Below are 22,506 nucleotides of genomic sequence, written 5' to 3'. Positions count from 1 at the left end.
TGATATCATTTCCAGTCGACAGAAGACAAAATGGCCGTCCTCAGAGATGGCTAAAAACGAGTGCATTTTGCTGCTTAACTCATATTCCACAAATGCCGTGTTTCAACTAGTGGGCCTGCTGGGAACATATTCTTGAAAAAAATATGTTTGGGTTGACTTCCGCTTGAATGTTTTCCCAAAGTCCTTATTGCGACAAATACGAATCACCCTTAAACAAGAGGCCACAGAACATTTATTGATTCATTTTGTGCAACAAGGGACGACAAACTTGTCACAATGTTACATTCATTTCAGCGAAATCTTAGTTACAGTGGCGACATTGGTTTTTAATCGATTGATCAGCTCGATCATAAGCTGAGACCTACCTCAGCTTCCATTCAACACAACAGGAATGTTATTTCAAGGCATTACAGAGACATGTAGCGGAGGACCTCTTCTACCTAAAAAGTAATGAGGTACAATATTGAAAAAATAAAATGGCACACTACAAGTTGGCTATGCAATACACAGCACCAATTACACTTGCCAAATGTGCAGCAAACTATTCATTACTCCTTAAACTCATGTACCTCCCTTTCTGCAAAACAGTGGAATCCATGCGAGGAAAGAGGATGCAAGTACATTGACCCAGACTAACAATGGCATATTCATTGAAAAATGTACATCAAAGGTCTTCTAGATTGAACTACAGTCATACATGTTGTTATAGCTCCAAATGGCCTGCATATTCAAATAACACGTCCAAAGAAGTTGTTTTCCAGGTAGCCAAATATGACGTTTCACATCTAAACATTAGGATATTGGCTGCCCCACCTCACCGTGTTTAGAAGAGGAAGTTACCAATAACCTTATGAGATGTCAATACTGTAGATCACACTGAAGGAAGAAACCTTGATTGTCTTACATGCATTATTTCCCTTGAAAGTGATCCGATCCAAAGCTAAATTCAGGTTGTACTTGTCACTTCATGCCCCCTGTGCTCCAAAAAGGCTGTTCCGTTCTTTCAAACCCAAGCTACTTCAAGGGACAGCTATAACATACAAAAACCTGAAATATCCTTAGAAATGTTACATTTAGGCCATTGTATTCTCCAAAAGCTGATTGGACTTGTAGAGTAATGATCAAAGTGACATTGTTACAGGGTGGGAATACCTGAGTGTGCAATAGTTGGACCAGCAAACAAATGTCTGTTTCCTAACAGTCATTCTTTTGAGAGAAGGAGGGATAGGCTTCATCTACCACTGGGTCGTTTCTTCATGAGCAGGGAGGATCCTCGGATAGGGGCGCCGTGCTTAAAGACCGGAAGGCGAAAATGGAGGGATCGTACGTGTACCTGGGTGGAGGACGACTGCCGGTCAAAGTCTGAGGACAGAGAAAGAGGATTGTGTTAGCATTGGATTCATTATCATGACGTTAGCTTATGCCGCATCGCAAAGAGATTCCAGTGTCACTCTTTGGCTTGATGAGCAAACTCTCGGTAAAGCTTGCGACACCAAATCAATTATTTAACCAAGTTTCCTGTCTGCGGTGACTATTAAGTTTCTGCAGACTGCAGCTGTACCTTGTTCGCATTACACACAACCTTTTCACTTATGTGACGTCCATGTTCCAAAATTGATTTGGGCATTGATCAATAGTTCGTCAAGGTGTCCCCGAGGCATACTGAATTCTGCAGTTATGCCAAAGCTACTCAGTGCTTTACTTCATATCGTACAAAGTCTGCATGCTCGGAAAGGCGGCTGACCTGTTAGTTGTTGGTTTCGCCAATGGAAAAGTGGCAATATTGAGGAGAGTGCTCTCAAGCCAAAAACAAGGAAATCTGCTTACAAAAGTGGGCAAGAACCTCCAATGGTGGCCATAATCAATTCCAAAGAGAACACACTAGTGACCTCACTGGCTATTTTTTATTTTTATTTTTTAATTCACACTGCAGGTCCAGTGTAAATTATTTTCCACTTTCAGACTAATAGCCGACTGCTCTTGGTGGCTCTGTGAACCCTCGGTCTAAAATTAGCCCTGGTCATTTTTCTCCAGACAGGAAACAACTTTGTTGAATTTGGCAAGAAGGCAGCGCTTTCCCCAGAACCAGTGGGGCGGGGGGGGGGGGGGGCAATGTGTCAGAAGGTGAGATGAAAAAGCACTCCAATGTGATCAGTTTCATTTTATACGAGGAGATGTCTCAATGCTTACCATTTTCCTTAACAAACATTTCCAGAGATGTGACTCAGATGCGTCCGTGCAAATGACGTTCGCAGTGGAAATAAATCTGATTTTGGAAAGTATCCTATGCAGTGCTGCGGCCGTCATTATAGTGTCTTAAAAGTTGTAATAGTTTCCTATTATTCTGCCACTTGTTGAACTTTCTGTCAGTCACTTCATGGCTACAACAGTTAAAAATGAAGCGCACTCTAAGGGGCCTATAGCTTCGTGCCATAGGGCCTATCGGAGGGTATGAAATTCCACATTATTCTGCCGTTTGTTTATTTATCAGTCAATCATATAATTGCGGTATCTGCGGTACAATCACACAGCCATACATAGACTCCGGACATCACGTGACCGATCCCCACGTGCAAATGTTCATGCAGCCAAGCTGAGAGTACTGTCCAAGTGAACTCACATCTCACTTTGATAAAAAGGACGTAATGAGTGGACAGGTGGGAATATCACAGATGCACCAGGAGTGCTTTTCCAACCATCCCGACGGCAGGTGAGGCCCTGGTGAGTCCTTTTGATCATACAAAGGCTCGGAAGGTTGCAACTTGAGGTTACCTGCCGCGTGTACTTAGAATTGCGTTGTTTTAACCTTTCAGCCGTACGCCCGAACGCAGGCGCCGCTACATTGCTTCTTCTTTTAGTAGCCTGTAGAATGCTCTCCCCTTCTTTTGCCCTGCCCGCCTACTAACTTGCCCTGCCCGCCTACTGGATGGAGCACATAACACCAATTCTGGCCTCCCTTCACTGGTTCCCAGTGCATTTTAGGGTTCAATTTAAGATTCTCTTATTTGTCTATCAGTCATTCAATGGCCTGGCCCCGGCGTACCTCTCCGAGCTCCTCCACTCCTACGCACCTTCCCGCAGCCTCAGGTCTGCGGACCAGGCGCTGCTTGAGGTGCCGAGGACCAATACAATACAATTTTATTTATATAGCGCATTTCATAAAAGAGGAGCCTCAGAGGGAATCGAGCCTTTTCAACTGCTGGTCCTTCCCCCTGGAACGACCTCCCATTGGTTGTTAGGCAAGTCTCTGTCCATTTTTTAAAGCCCAGTTAAAGACACATTTCTTTTCTCTGGCTTTTGATCAGACCTGAAATTTTCGGCTCTTTTCCAGTGTCAATTGTATATAGTGTTTTATGTCAATTTATTGGCTTCATTATTTATATTGATATATTATTTATATCTATATTTATTAATACATGTATCACAGCCTTTTATTGTTTTTGTTCTATTTATTGTGTTGTTTGTAAAGAGCTTTGTTACAGCTTTCGCTGTTGTGAAATGCGCTATATGAATAAAATTGTATTGTAGTGTTGTTGTGGCAGCCTGCTGCACAACATCTGCTGATCATTGTCAAAGTTTGGTGTTTCCTCAAAGTAGAGACGAGTTTTCTACACTGCCAAAATGAGGTCGTTTGCATTTGGTGCAGGGTATTGTGGGATGCGTGACTCCAACATCCGGAGCTATGTCGTGTTTTGTACATTTTTCTGCTTTATTCATTACTTTTTAAAGGCTATTTGGATCTAAGCAAGCATTGTAGGCGCAAGCGTGCGCTACGTGTGCTAATTTGGTTAAGTGTAGTTGTTTGTTATATCTGTGCAATAATATTAAAGGGAGAGTGTGTAGAAATTCTTGATTTTTCAAAGTTCATTCATTTTAAAAACCCACTATTAATTTAAATAGCATGTAGTAAAAATAGGTTCTATCACATCAACATCCATTTTTTATATGATCGTAGGTAAAGTAATCTCTAATTATATTACATAGGGCGCGCCTCCCCTGCAGGAGGCTGCCATGTTTGGCTGTCACCTTTCTGATACGGATACCCAAAAGAAGACAAACTTAGCGAACCTAAGTTCCTAAATATCATGACTACAGCATGTGTAACAAATGCAATGCACTTCCTTCATCACTTGAGGGAATACTTGAAGTCATTTCTGATGACATTTTGCTTGCGCCTCTGCTGACAAAATTGGTTGTAGGCTTGCGAAGTGTGGTGACGGTAATGCACGCATTTTGAGCTTAGGTGGTTTCATTCTATTAGTTCACCGCTAGATGACACTAAATTATACACACTGTGCATGCAAAAAAAAAATGTATTCATAGAAGTGACTGAAAAAAAATGCACTATTGGTTTACAAAAAATATAGTGTGCGAACGTTTGGATTTTTTGGCTATTCTATTTGTTAAAATTGATGAAATGCATAAACATCCGTGCTGATCTGTTTGTCAACGTTGAACAATTAGTTGAGCATCTGAGTTAGGGTTGTAGAGGAGGGCCTATATTTGGCTGATAGCCCGGGGCCTATATTTTTTCATGCATCTATATATAGTGTGTCCACTCCTTACATGTATTCGCACAGCACCATTTCCCAAAACTTTTCAGTCAAATTGCACATAATCGTGCAGGAGGCTAGTAGTGAGCATGTCTGCCTCACAGTATGGTGATCCGCCTTCCTACCATATTGCAAAAACATGCCAGCGGGTTAATTGAAGGTGAGTGTGAATGGTTGGTTGTTTTTTCATGTTGGCAGAACGCTGTGCGCCAAGTACCACTTACCCAAAGTCAACAGACTGTGCCGCCGACTCTCCGACGCATCGCATGATGAATACAGAAAAAATATGCAGAGTATTTTTTTTTTCTCCCAAGCGCCATACATACTTTCCCACATCAAACTTCATCCGACACAACATTTCTCTGTGGTGCATGAAACCGGACGCCACCGCTCTTGGCTGCTGCAGCCTGAGAAGCGCTCATCACCTAATCTCCTCTTCACTTCCACTTCCCTCTTCACCTCCACAGGGACCAGGAGGCCCCAGCAGTAGCCACTGTAGTTTGGTTTCTATGTAACAGGCCTCCGCCCTCCCCACACATACGCATTAAAATACACGCTGCCATCTTCAAGCTCCTCAAACCCCAAAAAGCTCCCATTCTTGAAGCTGGGGGCCCTCCATCCAGATCCAATCCCTCTTCTGGATGCGTGCCAGGAAACTGAAAAAGGAAGTAATAGAGGAAGAGAAGTGCGACAGCACCAACGGTAAAAAAGAGTTCACATACGCCTCCAAATGGCTCGTGCGGCCAAATGCCTGCGTTCTGCCTTCGAGAAAATCCACGAGCGCGCGCCCACGGACGTCACTGACAGGGACAACCACACTTCCAACAACACCAGCGAAAACAGAGGAGAATAATGAGCAATAGCTCCGTGTAATGGTGCAGCTCAAACAGATAGCAGCCGGCCAGACTATAAATGGAAAATGACTTCATCCCTTGTAATCACACACGGGGGAACTGCAAAACCGTCCTCTTCTTCCTCCTCAGCTGCATGCCTCTTCACCACTCTTCTGTTCGACCTTAAGATTGATTTTTTTTTACCCAGATTGTGAGTACATCTCTCTTCTATAAGGCGGACTGGAGATGCTGTTACAGTTGGTGCATGCGCGACTGTACATAAACAAGTGTGTGTTGAGGTTCCATTGACACGATCCCACACGAGGTGATGATGACGTCACTGCTCTCACCACACTGTGCATCCTTCTGGAATAGCCCGCTCGGTGCCAAGTACCAGTCGACTCCGCTTCTCCAGCCTGCTTCCCTTATGCACTGCTATCGAAAACCCGACACAGTTATCGAGCTTACAGAAGGTGGGTGACAATAGTAGATGTTTAAAAGAAGAGTCGTAATCAGCCTTTGGGTTTACAAAGCCATTTTACCGAGTCAATGTGACTACTAAGTGGGCGTTGCATATGGACAATGCACCAAAGACCAACACAAGAATAATTTATAACATCCCACATCAGTCCTCCTGGTCTAAGTTGGGTCTGTAAGGTTCTTGCATTGCCTGGGTTTCTTTTTCATTTTTTCTAAGATCACATGACGGTTAGCATATACTCTATGTCTGTTTGGATATTTATGCTTGTGATTATGGCTTATTTTGTTTTATGTAAGATCTTTTTGTTCTATTAAAGCACTTTATGAAGGTAAACTAAAGTTGTTATTATTATATGTTATTCTCATAAGGCATCGTTCAGCTATCACAAGCCTGGATGCTGTTAGCAGGGCATGAGAAGAAACTTGCAACCTTATCATTGCTTGTAATGGACACCCTAATATGGACTGCTACATCTGGAATGTGTTTGCAAATATGCATGGGTTAAAATGAATAGCGTGAATTATGATCTGATCTTTCAAACAGCCATAACATATTGCACATATTGTTAATTGTTCACATTTTTCTCTTTATAGGCTACTGATGCAAGAACATTGAGTATCAAACTCACCCGAATCTTTATGGTCCGTGTTTTTCCTCCGCAGTTCTTTTTCAGCAGCATTTTCTGCAAAGAGAAAGAAACCGGATGACAAATGTAAAAGAGCGAGAGATACGTTTTTCGTTCCACAATTGCAATTGATATGAATCAGCAGCGTATGTTTGTGTGTGTATATTAAAACCAAACTGGTTGCTCCAAGATGCTTTTGATGATTCTTGCTTTGTCAATTTGACAGAAAAAAAAGTCATTTTAAAGACGTTCGCTAAAGTGAAAACATTTATGCTACAGAAGGAACATCTGTCATGACAGTGGCATTCGATTAACACAGATTCACTAGGATCAAGGAAGTGAGGCAAATCCAGTTGATCACTAAACTAAACAGTCAGTCAATGAAGCTTATGCAACATCCTGTCTCCTAACTCCCCTACATATCCACTCAACTCCACTATTCAAAAAAAAATGCAGGGGTGGAGGGACCACACAATCATCACATTTTCTCCAGGCCAGGAGGTTGCTTCGAAGGGGGAAGGGAGCTCGGGAAAGAATGGAAACAGGACCCCTGTTGTTATGTGGCTGAGATCTGAGACTGTCAATCAAAATTGAGCATCATTTTCATAAATGCAGAATTTCATGTTTTACTTAAAAGGTTAAAATTATATTATCTTGCTTGAAAAATAAATATTTGCTACATTCCTGCTCCAACATTCTACCAAAGCCATCTGTCCGTTCATGAAGAGCAAGTAAATGTAGCTACAGCACATTTGAGCAGCGATGATCATGCAGGGAGCCTCAAAATCAATGAAGAAAAAACTGATGACCTTTATGGATACGGCATATGTATCTATCTAAAGAAAGAGGACATGCAGGTTCCACTGGACCTAGGGAACTAATGATTTACTGGCCTTTGACAACCCTGATGGTGAAATAAGATGACCACAAAAAAAAAAAAAAATCTAAAATGAGCTTTGACAGAATGAACCTAATGTGAGTCCGTATAAGTTGTACAATGGAACCACAGAATCACGAATCGTGCACTGCCCTTTCAGCAACTAACGCTGATGACTTGACGACCAATTCCCCCGATGCTGATCATCAAACTACTTTTACCAAAGAATCACAAAAAGTAAGTCAAGTCACTTAAAAGTTGAGGGTAAAAGGACTTGCTGGAAATTGTCCAGCGAAAGGGTTAATGGGAGACTGGGGCCGACTCGACTGTCTGTGAGCTACCTCTGTAGGCCCCCTATTGTATTCGCTGCAGCACCTCCCATTCCACTTGACTGAGTGTGCACACACACTCGCACAAACAGACACAAAGCCAAACAACAAACTCATAGACATGAGGATGGACACATGGAGACACAAAGACACGGTCGGGATGAGAGACGCACAACCCAGCATGACACACACACTTCCTTTTCGACCCCTCGCCTCGCAGCACCCTGCCTCATCGTCTGCTCGCTCCCTCTAAAAACCTTGCGCACATATGGACCCCTAAAAGCAGCGCTCCTCTCTTTGCAAACACACATTCCCAACTATGATGCGAGCCAAACATTTTGACTGGATTGTCATGATTAGTGGAGCAGCTTCTCCATGACTCATTAGTGGATGCTGTTTTTTTGTTTGTGTATTTAATCCTCTCCTTCTGCCTCCAGCCCTCCATCATTTCCCTTCGCTTGCCAGCCTTTGTGAGAATCGAGGACGGACATCTGCCGTCCCTGCCTGCTTCTCCTTCATCCCTCTCCAGCCAGACCACCGTGGAGGCGGTCGTCCGGCTATGGAAAGGGAGGACTTTGTTTTCTTGTGCGAGTGTGCACATTTGTGTTGCCATGTGTGTGTCGAGGGTCACTTGGTGAATTGAAGGAACATTTTTGTCTTGACGATTTGCATTTTTCAAGGCGTTGGCATAATATTACCATACTGTACACGTACACACTGCATGACAAGCACAAAGCGTTCTCATATCGGTGGGGTTAACACTTAAATAGCTTTTTGTTGCAATTCAACTCGATTGTGCTGATGAGGCATTCACACACAATTGGATTTGTGTGACATAAAGTGCAAATATACACTACTTTTACGAGCACAAAAATTGAAACCATGCTAAATGTTATTACCATGACTTAAGTTAAATTTCTTGTGTAGTCTATAATATGAAGTCAAAATAGCATAGCAGGTTAATTTCTTTTTTTATACAAGGAAACCATACTTTAATTTATACATTTGCACTTTATTTTTTTTTTTTAATAATTAATTTAATAAATGTTGTTGGGTCCAAAACGAACTTAAATTATTATAGCGTTTGAAAGAATTTTGTCTTAATATTTTCTACATGTTTAAACCTATTGTTGTTTTGTAGCAAAAAAATAAATAATCATTTGAATAATCGTGATTTCAATTATTACCAAAATAATCGCGATTAATATTTTTTTCATAATTGAGCAGCCCTAAATCAGAGGCTCATACAACCGCTAGTGATTGACACACAAGAAAAATAAAGTCTACTACTAACCTGTTGCATTTTCTCTAAATCAAGACTGGGCCTCCCCAACTCTCCACTGTAGCTGTGTCGATACTTTCTATAAGGTGCTGACTGGTCAAAGTGGGTCAGGATGATGGGCCGAGGGACTGGCTGGACCACTTGCAGCTGAAAGCGCATGGGGGGTGGCTTGATGTTGCACGGTGGGCTGGAGCTGAAGAGCACGGGGCTGGAGGAGGCAGCCAGACAAGCATCGGGTTCGACCAGGGGCCTGGCGGTGGCGGCGGGCGACCCGCAGCCACACAGGTCCCGCACTTCCTCGTCGCTGGACGCGCTGCTGTGGTGATCACCGTGGCGCTGCGGGAGTGCCGACATCCACTTCCTGTTGTCGCCGTAGCTGATTCGCTCCAGCTCTTCCTCTGAAGAGTGGCGATCCAGATTGGCGTCTAGAAGCAGGCGGAGACGTCGTAAACGAGCTGGCGATGGGGCACCCTGGTTGTGCTGCTGGCTTGTAGCCAATGGGGTGAGGGCACAATTTCGCCGTCTCTCTGGAGAAAAATGTGGGGATGGTGTTTGGAAAAACAGGATGAATACAAAGTACACGTGGAAAAATATATAATTAAATGACATCCTTTATGAATGTAGATTTGACTAGGAAAATTCTGAGATAATCAACAAAAAATAATATAGCACAGTACATCAATAACAAACGACATCTGGTGGGCGCAGGCACAACATACCTCTATCAATTTGTGCAAGTTCCTGGTTCTCTCCCTCCGAGTCATCACTCTCACCACCCTCACCACTGCCATGGGAAGAAAACTGCGGGACGCGAAAAGAAAAGAAAAGACTGCATTGGTGTTGTCAGAATTCAACTTGTATTTGACAAAGTGCTCCCCAAATTACTTGTTTTATCTGATGGATGCAAGTGCCTCGGGCAGTCAATTACAACGGCACAAAACCTTGCACACAATTAAAGCTGGGGACGATATTGTACGTCTGTGCTCGTACTTCCAAAAACTTTCAAGCGTTAGTCAACCCAAACATATTTTTTTAAGAATATGTTATATGCAGGCCCACTAGTTGAAACACAGCATTCTGATTAATATTGTTTTTCTGGAATATGAGTTAAGCAGTAAAATCCACCTGTTTTTCGCCATCTCTGGGGCGGCCATTTTGTCACTTTTGTCGACTGGAAATGACATCACACACCTTCACGGCTCGGATAACCAATCAAAGCTCAGCTTTAGAAAACAGGTGAGCCATAATTGGTCGTTATCTGAGCCCTGAGCTGTTGTGGATTTTGCTGCTTAACTCATATTTCACATTAATCATATTACCTTGTCTCAACTAGTGGGACTGCATTGAACATATTCTTGAAAAAATTATGTTTGGGTTGACTTCCGCTTTAAGAACACACTGATTCCACATTACCAACTTGACATAACCTCTGGGCAGGTGTGAAGATAATTTAAGGTAAATACGCATGACAACACTTTGTTAGCCAACTGCAAATTGGATGACGAACTCCACTAAGGCAGCGACAGAGCCAATCTGGCAAGCAGCAAGTTTCTCGAGCCCCGTCGTAACATGGAACCTTTATTCCTTACTTCCTCTTTTGCCTCTTATCTACTGTCTACATGTCATCCTTTTCCATAGTGGCTCCTAATATTCAAACCAAGACACCACAAAACTCAAATGCCTTGTTACCGGCCACATAGAAATAGTAGAGGTGAAAATTTGAGCGAAACCCTTGCCATGTTCAAGCGAAGCCTTTGACCATTTTCCTCACAATTGCAAGACGTGCAGGAATGATCAAGTATCAACAATTGCTCAGCGCGTACTCAAACGTAAGTACTTGTACTTGATCTGAAAAGCGCGGTATCCGTGCATGCCTAATTTTGGTTTGGCTTGTGGTCTTTGGATAGTTGATATTTTGTACAGTTTAAACTGGCTCAATCCATAAAAGGTCATGTTCAGCTGAACCAAAAGGCTGTCTTTTGTGAGTTTAGACCAGGCAAGAATCTTTACCCAAAGCCTGTCCCAACAGACAAGGACGTCTACACCACTAGCAACAATGCAGATACCCTGCAGACTGCAATGTTCACAGTTAAGTAATGCGCCTCACAATCAGTAATTACCACTTTGAGGCCTCGCTTAGCAGCTGCCATCTGCGCCGTACACACACACACGTACACACCAGCATACAAAACACACCCTTCTAGACTAACGCACACGCGCATGCTCGCACGCACACACCTCCTTTTCTTTCTGAATGGCTTAATAAAAGAGGGAAAGGGAGAATGGAGCCTCTAAGTCCAATTCAGCGTGAACTCGACAGTATGATGTCACAAGCTATGAGCTATTCGACAGCAGGTCAAGGTTGTGAAACGTAACTCGGCATCACATGTAATAAGGGAAATATTTGCATATTCAAGTTGTACATGTAAATGCATGTACCGCTGTGTGGTATTGGCAGACAACCCCAGTACCACATACTTCACAACTGGCAGACTCTGAACCTTGCAGGCAGGCTAAGCTGTTTTGCGTGTAACACTTCATTACATCACGCATAACAGTTTAATTAGCAGCTGAGCTGACCTACTGAGAAATGCTGGAGTTTCATCCATGTTTGTCCAGAATGTACTAGGGGTGCAACGGTTCACAAAATCCACGGTTCGGTTCTCGGTTTTGTGCTCACGGATTTTGGTTTGGTTCGGTACGCACTGACTGAGAAAAATCAGTTCTCTCTTGTAGTTAAAAGTGAAAGCGTATATACACAGCATTATTCTTAACGACTATTATTCTTATCATTGTATTATTATCTAAACGATTGGTTTTCTATCGATGATAGTGGCATATAGCATATTGTGGCAGGCATCACAAATAACTTAATGGCAAAAGGTACAACCAACCCGTCCGTGTATTCATCTGTCGCCATTCATCCAACAACATGGTTCCTTGCAGATGCATCAGCTTTGTGGTCAACTATACAAATCTCAATTTCACACTAAGTACATTTGTGACTTGACTAATATTTAAACTTGTGACAAGATCATTGGTTCAGTACGCATACTTTTTTGTCATTTTTGTTTAATGGTTTACCATGAATTTTTTTTCTTGGGCAAAATACGAGCCTTGGCTTCACGGGTTGGAAAACACAGATCCCGGGTTTCCGCCCAGAAAACATGCTAAGCCTGGTGGACAAGAAGCCGACCGGCTTCATAACAGGTATTTCATTTTAGTCCGTGTACTGTATTCGCATTAGCAGTGACCTTTCAGCAATGCGCATACATATTTTGAAATGAAATGCAAGGCAAACATTTCAGTGCAAGGACCAAAATAAAAACTAATGATTAAAAATATCACTCAGCCTTGCTACACTTCAACGAGCTGTGGCCATGTGCATTCCAATAAGCAAAGGTGGGCATTTTACGAAAATTTGCCGGTCCGTTTACCGCCATCCGTCTGCAGCCTGGGTACCCTTCCGCCATCCGTCGATCCACCTTTTAGTCAAGCCGGATCAAATTGCCTATCGTTCGGTCCGTCCATCATTTTAAATGCGCTTCCGTCGACCAACTCGACCCGAGCATTTTTATGATTGTAACAGTCCAAAATGCCTGATTTCGCGAGCAATTTTCCTAAAAGTTGCAATAAACGTTTTCAGCACAAAACCCTTTTTTGTTTACAACCAAGCAATTTGCTACAATTAACGTTTTCTACAAATTCTAAGTGGATTTTTACAAAAGATGTTTAAAAAAAGCAACAGATATTTACAAATGTGTATATTCTTTATTGAAAAAGGTCTTTTTCTCAATGTGGTTCCTCAGTGCTTCTTCTTTCTGGTAGAGTGCGGCTAAATATTTATTTTTGAAGCTAATGATAACCAGCTCCTCCATTGATGGCTTTCTCTCTGGGATCTTCTGATAGCTGGGTGGTCACTAACAGACAGTGGGATGTTGATAGCGTCACAGATCTGACAAGAAAGCGAAAACTTTCAGCACTCTTAGACTTGTTTTCCCCAACTGCGTGCCTTGATCAAATGTAATATCACATCATCAGCCTGTACTGTGAAATAACTACTGGTGGGCAATTTATCAAATTTTCAAAACAATTTGTGGATGTTGTTAAAAGCATGTGAAAACATGTTCGTACATTTACAATCATTTTTAGTTATTACATTCAAGTAAGGTTTTGATAAATTTCAGTTGATACATTTGCACACATTTCAAATTTGTCTGTCCGATGATTAAACTTTAACTAACACATTTAAAGACACGTTTAATGTTTGATTTACGTCAGCCGATTGCCCAACTCTAGGCTTAACACTCGTTTTTTACATACCGTACACATTTTATATACTGTAACTAAGTTTCTCACCTGAATTCGGTCTGTGCTCCCAACAGACCTCACTTTCATTGTCTCCATAAGGATTTGTAGGGAGTGCATGTTTCTTTCAAAACTTTTCATGTGTAATTGAACGGATACAGTCGTGAAATGCCTGTCGATGGATGACTTTCATAATCTGGTTTCCACAAAATGGTTAGTGGGGTACAGGAGATATAATGTCGACGATATGTAACTACATAGAAACTCCAGCTAGAACGAATGTTGCAAGAGGAGGAACCAAAGTGGCCAGTTTCAATACGTTAAACCTGATGCAACATTTGAGAACGAAACATGTGAACGAGCACCAAGAGTTTGCGGCGGCAGTTTGCATTAACAAGGGGAATTGACCGCAACAACAAACCCTGCTCAATTTACATTGAATGCAGCGCCTTGTACAGGATCTTGCTCATTCACGACACTGGTGTGTGGCGACTGTTCAGTATTAGCCGTCGCTATTGGCCCAGAGCGGACGCTCTTAACCAATGGCGGGGCTGCTTTTTCATGTTGAGAGAAAAAAAACAGTGAGGTACAGGAGAAATAATGTCGGCGGCGATATGGAACTACTGTAATTCAACATAGAAACTCCAGCGAGTACAACAGCTAAGTGCAAAATTAGCGGTGCGAAGGTTGCATGAGGTGGAACTAAAGTGGCCAGACTCAATACGTCAAACCTGATAAAACATTTGAGGACGAAACATGTGAACAAGCACCAAGAGCAAGCAGCGGCAGCGGCAGCGAGCATGAACAAGGGGAATGGACCGCAACGGCAAACCCTGCTCAATTTTGGATTTTGGAGTTGAACTTGTTGGATTTTTCTACTGCTTGTTTTTGGTTTTGAAAATGAATCTGGGAGCGGAAGTTGTTGCGATGGGTCACTAATACACAAAACAAACTTTAATAATAATGTCCTATAGCTTTTGTAATTAATACGACACAATCCCTCTCAAAGATACCTTGTGTATATTATTTCTTATTTTTTCCTGTTTCACAAAGGTTTTTAAGTCCAACCAAGCCATGATAGCAATTGCTTTACATCCAAGTAAGTATGCAGTTCTTTAGAATTACAAGAAAAAAATGCTCATATATATCTTTTTTTTCCCCAAAAAAAGTCTGGTATCGGTACGGTATAAAGTATTGGAATCGGTATCGGGGCCAAAAAATGGCATCGGAACAACACTAGTAAATAGTAAATGGGCTGTAAGCAAATGAGTCCTTCCGCATGTAAATTCTTTGCTTCACTGACTCCCAAATGTCTCATTTTAGTAACACAAACCATGTGAAATTTAACTACATTTAATAAAATATGGTTTGTGTAAAGCAAACATGGTGCACATGAACAAATATTTGCATATGTTGGACAATATGTACAACACAGTGCATGCAAGGTGAGACCTTTCACTGTTTATTTAAAAATGTATAAATAGCACATTTCGGACTGTTTAAAAAATGCATTTTTTTGTAAATAATTTGCACATACTGTGTTTAAAATGTGACAGAGAAAAGATATTTTGCACTGGATTATTTGTTTTCTTCATACGATTAAATTACATTAGTGTCTATTATGGGTATGGGGGTTGAGAACTTAGCCATATACACTAATAATAGTTTATAATAGGTCATAAAGCCATACACACAAATAAGAGGTTATAATAAAGCATACAAATTGATTTTGTCCATACTTGCTCGGACAGACAAACTGTGTGTCAAGAACAGCTGAATGAATCCTTGTCAGTGCCCTGCATCGCTGAGCAGCTTGCTAAGCTGGATCAATGGCAATGTCACAGTGTATACACACACACACACACACCATCGAGTTGACACACACACACACCAGCTTTGCTCTGCCACACTGACATGAACACTGTCACACTCCCCTCTCATGAAAGCGCACTAACGCAGGGTCAAAGATGGGTGATTGTGTCTTTGAGTCTTACCCATAGCATAGTACAATTAGTCATGATTAGGCTAAGCTCCTGGGAATAGTTCAGTAACGCGGCCTAAGCGACCTCGGGTTATCCTGTAGTTGACTTTAAACTCAAATATCACTCATGGGACTCATGTAAAGAAAACATCATTGGAAAAGTTGCATCAGACCTTCAACCGTTATCAAACCAACAATTCTTTGACAGTCTGATTGTTAAATAAGAGACTATAAGGAAGACAGAAATTGGTTACGCCGTTCAGCATGTCCATTTTTAGCAAAGTATGACTTTACTTAACACACATACCAATAAACGTTTACAACAACCATGTTGTTATCCTGCAAATCAAAATTAAGGGCTATGATTTGAATGAGCAAATGTAAATCTGCACATGGAATGCATGCTTCTGCTTTGCTTTCCACTAACCTGAAAATAAACTACATGACATTTGATATAAATACATATTATTTGTAACCATGTCATGGATGTTTATGAGTCTATTTAAAAATGGAACTAGTTTTTTTGTGTATGAATTTATCTCTGCGTAGAATTCTACACTCCTAACCAAAATGAAAAACAAATATTTTGAACTGGGGTTTTAAAGTTAAGAGTCAGTGAGATGTTGGACAAAATCTGCCACTTGCGTTATGGATAATCCACTATTTTCAGGGCTTGGCCCCTCATACGGGACTAAAAATCAAAATTTGCGGCACTATTGTTTTCCTGCCCATTAGAGGTGAGCGATATACATCGTTATCGATGTCATCGTCAATCTTGCTTTCAGGATGTGCAATTTTACATTATCGAGTATTAATACTGCCTCTGACTCGAATCAGTCGACGGCCGCAAAGTATGAGGAAATGCTGAAAAATCAGTGCGCATTGACGGCAGAGGAGGACGACGTGATAATCATTCGCCGAACCACTTGTTATTCGCACTGCAGCCGAGCTTCACGTATGGATGAGTGTCCAGGGGGGAATACTGTAACAGCAAGGCGCAAGTCCACGTCGTCCGTACAGTCTGTAAATGGTTTGGGGTTGACAAGACTGACTTCGGTGGGAATAACATTGTTAGATGTGCCAAAACGGTCACAGTGAAGAGCAATTCTGTTACACCACGAGCCATATGGATTACGAGGAAAACTTGGCCACCGCGCAAGCGCGCTAAACAAAATCTTAAACACACACACTCAGAAAACAGTCGCCAAGTTGAACCAACAAATATAAACGCACGCACGCACTCACGCACACACACACACTCAGTACTTTAGCGAGCAAGTCAAACGTGACATCCTGGATGATCGGTTAACATTCAGTTTACATGCTTTTAGTCCGCGTCATTCATAACTAGCCTGTATTCCCGAGGCATTTTTGCACAGATTACGGCGGTTTATTAGTGTGACGCCAGCATACACCCAAACATGAATTAAGTCACAAGTCTACATACCACAGCGACGAATGAGTGGGAAAATGTACTTTTCGGGAAATTGCAGTTTTGCTATTCAACTTTATTCTGAATACGTTGGGCAATGTATGAGAATTGGTGTTGTCTTGACAACGTCTTATTTTTTTTCCCCCTCGCTGGGTGACACTTCGTCACAAATCAAATCAAATACATTTTTCCTCATTCTGATTGCTCTCGTAGTTGTCAGTGGTACACCAGTACTAACTGCAGCTCAAAATGTCACATCATTATGGAATAACAGCAGAGACAGTTAAATGACGTAAATATTCCCAAAAATCGATGTAAGTCTATGCATAATTTTTTTTTCTTTTTTGTTAAATATTGTCGTAGAATATCATTATGTTTTGCAGAAGCTATATTTAGTCATTTCAAAGAGATGTTGTTCACAAACGCTGGCTATCCACAATTGGTCTGTGAAGCAAGTGCAGATTTTAAAAATATTTTTGTAGAATATCGTCAAATTATCATTATTGAGTTTTTTGAAAAAATATCGAGATTTTTTTTTTTTTTGCCCATACCGCCCACCCCTACTGCCCACTCTCAACGCTGCAAAACATTATGTACAATCTACACAACATAGATGGGACCAACTATATGCTTCCCCTTCCTAATGACTTGCAAAATGTTTTAATATGCATGCTTAGCTAGTTGGTACTAACTTGTTTGCTTAAACTCCAAAGACCACTTATGCAGAAGGATGTAATATTATCTAAAGGTTTTTAACTGTTTCATACCCTTTTTGGGTGGGTTGGGGACATCTAGTTATAAAAAAAAAACAAAAAAAAACAGACATGTATTCTTATTAGGATACAGTACTGAGGCATTCCAAGTTCCAACATGGAACATATTAAGTGACAGGAAAGCTGCCTCGTGCTTTAGTCACTAGTTTACTGCATAAACAAATATAGCGCTGGTTAGCCTCTGGCTAGTGTTACGGAAAGCAATATGTTTTTGGCAGTACATCAAATTAACTTGAAACGGCAATTATACAAGAATATAATCTACCCTACAAGTGTTTTCAGATGCTATTTTTAAACAAAACATGTTCCTTGTTGTTCTTAACTTCTATAAAAGTGGGTGGCGACTTTACAGCAATTACAGAAAATGTGGTTCCTAGGATGACATCAGTTGAGAACCACTGATGTAAAGGACTCTCCTGCACTGAGCTCATGATGTTTATAGTGTGTATCATTTAATTTGGACTATTATTTCATGTTATCAATGTTGTCCACAATGTTGGCATCCACTGCAGCCTGGTCATCATCATGGAAGGGGGATCCCGCCATCTGTGTTCCCTTCTCAAACGTTTCTTCCTTTTTTCCCCAAATTAGTTTTCCGGCAGTTTATCCTGGGGTTTAGACTAGTGTTTCCCAACCTTTATTGAATCAAGGCACATATTTCACATTGGAAAATCTCACGGAAAACCACTTTGCAAAACGTGGATAAACAGGTTGATTATGTACCTTCTGTCATCTAGTGGAAGACCATTTAATTGTTTTACCTCACTTTATATGGTTGGCATTGGTTAATTAATGAAAAATGTTTTTTTGTATTAGAAAATTCTTTTGTCAAAATAATTTATATGGGATGATTTCCCGCGGCTCACCTGCTGGTCTCTCACGGCACACTAATGTGGCACGGCATGGTTGAGAATCACTGGTTTAGACCATGGAGACCATTGCATGAAAAGAGCTTTATGTCTGTCAACTGTAGTCTTGTCATGCTGAATTTAATGTTATGTGGATTATTTAATTATATATGATATACTGTAAATAGATCATTTGGTGGATGCTTTATTGTTGTGATAATGTATTTTTGAGATCTGGTATTAGTTCCTGTGAAGCCCTTTGAGACTTGATATGATTATGGACTATAAAAATAAAACTGAATCATGATGGATGAATGAAATTGAAATTAACTTCTTGTCGTGAACCCTCCTCAGCATATACGTACTGTATGTGATGTGTGAATAAAAACTGGTAAGTAATAAGACTGAGCAATAAATGGAACTGTAATCATGATTTCAAATTTGGCTTCTCACGATTTTAAAAACCCTATAATCGAAGAAAAACGGTGTGCAGAACGGCGTGGTGCGTTTACAAATTCCCAACATTGTGAAAGTACACTGAATGCACCATGTTGCTTGTGCAGCAAACGTGTCATGTTATGTGATTCTGACCTCCTTGACTGTGCTTTCAACTGTTTAATGACACCCTAGTTGGCATTTATTGTAAAACTAAACATACAACAAAAAGAATTACACACAATATATGTTTAAATTAGGGCTGTCAAAATTAAAACATTAACTATGGAGATGAATTTAAATTTCATAACGCGCTAAAAAAATTAACTCAGTATACTCAATTTTATTTATTTCCTGTAGCGGCTGACATCTGCTCACTGTGCAGCCAAACTTACAGGAGAGTCACTGTCGCAAAGACGGACCTTTACGTAGTTTAACTTTAAAAACGTTGCTTGACGGCTCATTGGAGATATCCAAAATAATTTGCACAATTTGCACAGCCAAATTCAAATACCATATTAGTTGTACGTCTTTGGTGTATCATTCAACTGTTGTATTTTACAGGAAAAGAATTGTATTCAACGATCAAAGAAAACTATTAGAACAGTCTTTGAATCGAAATATACTTTTATGTTTAAAATTTTACTCAAGTAAATAACGGTTACAAGCTTTGTAAAAAATTGTAGTTGAAAAATATGATTAATCGCGATTAATTATGGAAGATTTTGCGATTCGTTTTAAAAAAATTATCGTTTGACAGCACTGGTTTAAATACAGGATCGTTTTAATTTTAGAAACATCTCCAGCGTTAATGCTAAAGTCAACGTAAAATCCGATAGAAATGCTAACAGGAAATTAGCATCGACCTCCGATTGTGGTATCCACCAATATTCACGCACAAACGTTATAGGAACACATACACACAGGTAACATAATACTCAAAATCACATATTCTTCCTAATCTGTGAAAAACGAGTAATATCAATAGAGCTCAATCGAAACTTTTTTCAAGGTATGGATGCAGCAGAATGAAAATTCAAGCGGCTTGAATTTCACATGATATTTACAAGGTCATTTTGTACTTCACAAAAAGAACAGAGTCCTCAAGAATAAAGTGTTCAACATGCATGGATGAATGGTCATAAGGGTATTGTGGTAGTTTTGAGCAGTTGAATAAATATTAAGTTTCGAAATCAATGAATATCGTTTTATTATATTAATTAATATTAATTCTTTCAATATCAAACAAAATAATCGTGATGGTTATTTTTTTCCAAAATCCCAAAACCCAAGTAAATAATGTATTTGTCTCAAAACTTAGACCTTTGGTCTCAAAATGTACTTTTAGAACTTTCAAATGTGTATGATTTGCAGCCCAAGGTAACACCATTTTGAGCTGTCTCAAGTGAACAGCCTCTAAGAAGACAAACACTGGAGTAGCCATTATCCAACTGGGAAATGTGAAAAAATATTGAAATGTAATATCTTCGTCATTATTTTGCAAAAGCCAATCCAACTGCAGTAGGTTATTCATTGACATAAACCATAACATAGTCTTGGGTCTCAATGTAGCATTTTAAGGATTACACATTGCCCCTATGTCTGATTGCTAACAAACGGCACACACCAAACTGTGAAGTTAGTGATGTAAGTTAATCAGCAAATTAAATTATCGATTGTCAATAAAAGCGTAATGCTGAGCAAAAAGAAACTTAGAAGTTTAAAGTCAATGAACAACTAAACCTCAAAGGTTTAGCGGTTAAGACACATTACTTTAAAAACCCTCCCGCTTCCAAATAGTATAACAGAAAATATGTAGTCTATGAAAATGTTATTTGCAAAATGTAGTGAATCACTCTGGGGGTGGGTGAGTGGTAGTGCTCATAAAACCTGAAATATTGCAGAGAAGTTGATGGCGTGCAGACACATGATTGGTCAGGAAGAATGCTTAAATTCAAACGGAGCAACAAACACAATCATGACACAACAATAGAGATGGCACACTTTGCTCTGGATCCTCAGCCAGGCCTTTGAACAGGAGCCCTTTGGCACAAAATGGCTGCCATGTGACTGTATAGTTGGTTTACGCACAATAGTAGTGAATAGGGCCAGTTAGTGACCCATGCAGGACACAAGTCACCCTTCTACAGACCAAAAAGAACCATTATACAGCCTGTAACAATTGAGGAGCACTTCCATGGGTTTTGTTGCAGAAAATTGAAGGGTGAATACAGTAGTTATTGGGACAATTATAGCTCTCAACAATAACATTTTACTGAAATGTTTATCTTTTTCATTCACCCGCAAGCACATCTATCGTTGTGACTATTTGTCACATGCTATATTTATTTCTACATGGAGATTTAAATTTGGGATGATTTGACTACCTTCTTTGGCCGGCTAAACCCTACCCAATAACACCGGGCTCATCAGTGTCATTCACACACCTCTAGACGCATCAATTGATGACATCTAAAAAATAAAACAATAAACTGTACAATGGGTCAATGACATTGCACGTCTACTGGTGTGTTTGTGTTGCAAAGTGGAACTGTGGTTTGCTCTTGTAAACATCTGGCAAAGGCCCACAGACCATGACAAGTAAGTTCCATATAATATACAGATGTAATGAATGATGAAAAATTATGACGAACACCCAACATTTTTAACAGCTGCTTTCAGGACTGTAAGATTATCGAATATAACTTGTGCAAACTTACCTTTCGTTGGAAAGGGTGTATCTCATTGAGTGAGTGTCTTCTTAGCTTCTTGGTCAGGGTCTTTAGCATGTTGACTTGACTAGCTTATGGCTTATCCCCTTACAAATAGGTTTTAATTGCTGGCTCCTATATGTCGGATACAACTTCATTAGCTAACAGGAACGACTATGCTCATAATACAATAAGGCACACGGAACTCTTTACAACTGACAGCCCCTAGAAAACAACACCACCGTCAGCTGCTACAGACTCCCGACTGCAGCAAAGAGAACACCCCAACAAAATTAAAACCCCAAATGCTTCAACTGCGTAGTCGTGGCTTCTATTCAACGGATGTGCGTAGGTAGCAAACTTGTTATTTTCGAGTTCATTTAAGTCGGCGTTGATTTTGGAGTGTTTTTCTTCTCGCCGGGTGGCACTGATAAGATGACTTACTCACCGGCGACCCGACTATACTCCACAATGAATTTGGAATGGGTTCATAAAAATAGCAAAATATCAACTTGCTCGCATTCACACACGCACACACTCACACACACGCAACACACAACCAAATGCGAACCAGCTGCACGAGCCTTCAGAGTGTTTCTCCGGCCAGAGCATCTCGCGCTCTGATTGGCTTTTCTCCTGCATGACGTCATTTTTCTACGTCAAGGAGGAGGCGAGTTTAAGTCACGTTATCTCGTCTGTTTACTTCCCCATTTTATATCAGAAGAATACGCAAAAAAACACCTACAGTATTTTAGATGGCCTATGACTAAAATTAATTTTATTTATTTTTTGCTTGCACTGCGTTCACGTTAACCCGCTTAAATAATGCCAGATGTGCTGAAAATTCAAATTTATTCTGAATGTGAAACCTCCGTGAATGGTGCCCACCTTTCATTTAGGACAGTGTTCTCAAACTTTTTACACCAAATTAAAAGAAAATAAAAATCTTACTTCTTCATGAAGACACCACCATAACCAACATTAAAGTGCAATAGCGTAGTAGGCCTATAGGTGTTAATCAAAAACGAGACGTTTTAT

General features: G+C 40.5%; 1 protein-coding gene across 1 annotated transcript; it reads right to left on the bottom strand.

Moving 5' to 3' along the window:
• Window positions 1–214: 214 nt before the first annotated feature.
• Window positions 215–22,082, bottom strand: LOC147137798 (uncharacterized). The gene is made up of 6 exons (XM_086049165.1): window positions 21,917–22,082; window positions 21,478–21,603; window positions 9,700–9,781; window positions 8,993–9,507; window positions 6,496–6,549; window positions 215–1,362 (listed from the first exon to the last, which is right to left on the bottom strand). Exons 2-6 carry the CDS (start codon window positions 21,544–21,546, stop codon window positions 1,255–1,257), a joined length of 828 nt encoding a protein of 275 aa, XP_085905291.1. The 5' UTR covers window positions 21,547–21,603; window positions 21,917–22,082; the 3' UTR covers window positions 215–1,254.
• Between the last annotated feature and the right edge of the window lie 424 nt (window positions 22,083–22,506).

Source organism: Filicampus tigris, chromosome 13 (assembly GCF_054856515.1).
Source record: "Filicampus tigris isolate MCC_2025a chromosome 13, RoL_Ftig_1.0, whole genome shotgun sequence".
Taxonomy (NCBI): Eukaryota; Metazoa; Chordata; class Actinopteri; order Syngnathiformes; family Syngnathidae; genus Filicampus; species Filicampus tigris.
The sequence above is the reverse complement of the archived record's forward strand: the minus strand, read 5'-3'. Positions and strand labels throughout refer to the sequence as shown.

Coding starts and splice junctions, on each gene's coding strand:
- LOC147137798 (XM_086049165.1), bottom strand. CDS start 21,546: ATGCTAAAGACCCTGACCAAGAAGCTAAGAAGACACTCACTCAATGAG. Junction 9,782..21,477: donor TACACCCTTTCCAACGAAAG/GTAAGTTTGCAC, acceptor CGCGTCCCGCAG/TTTTCTTCCCATGGCAGTGG. Junction 9,508..9,699: donor ACTTGCACAAATTGATAGAG/GTATGTTGTGCC, acceptor ATTTTTCTCCAG/AGAGACGGCGAAATTGTGCC.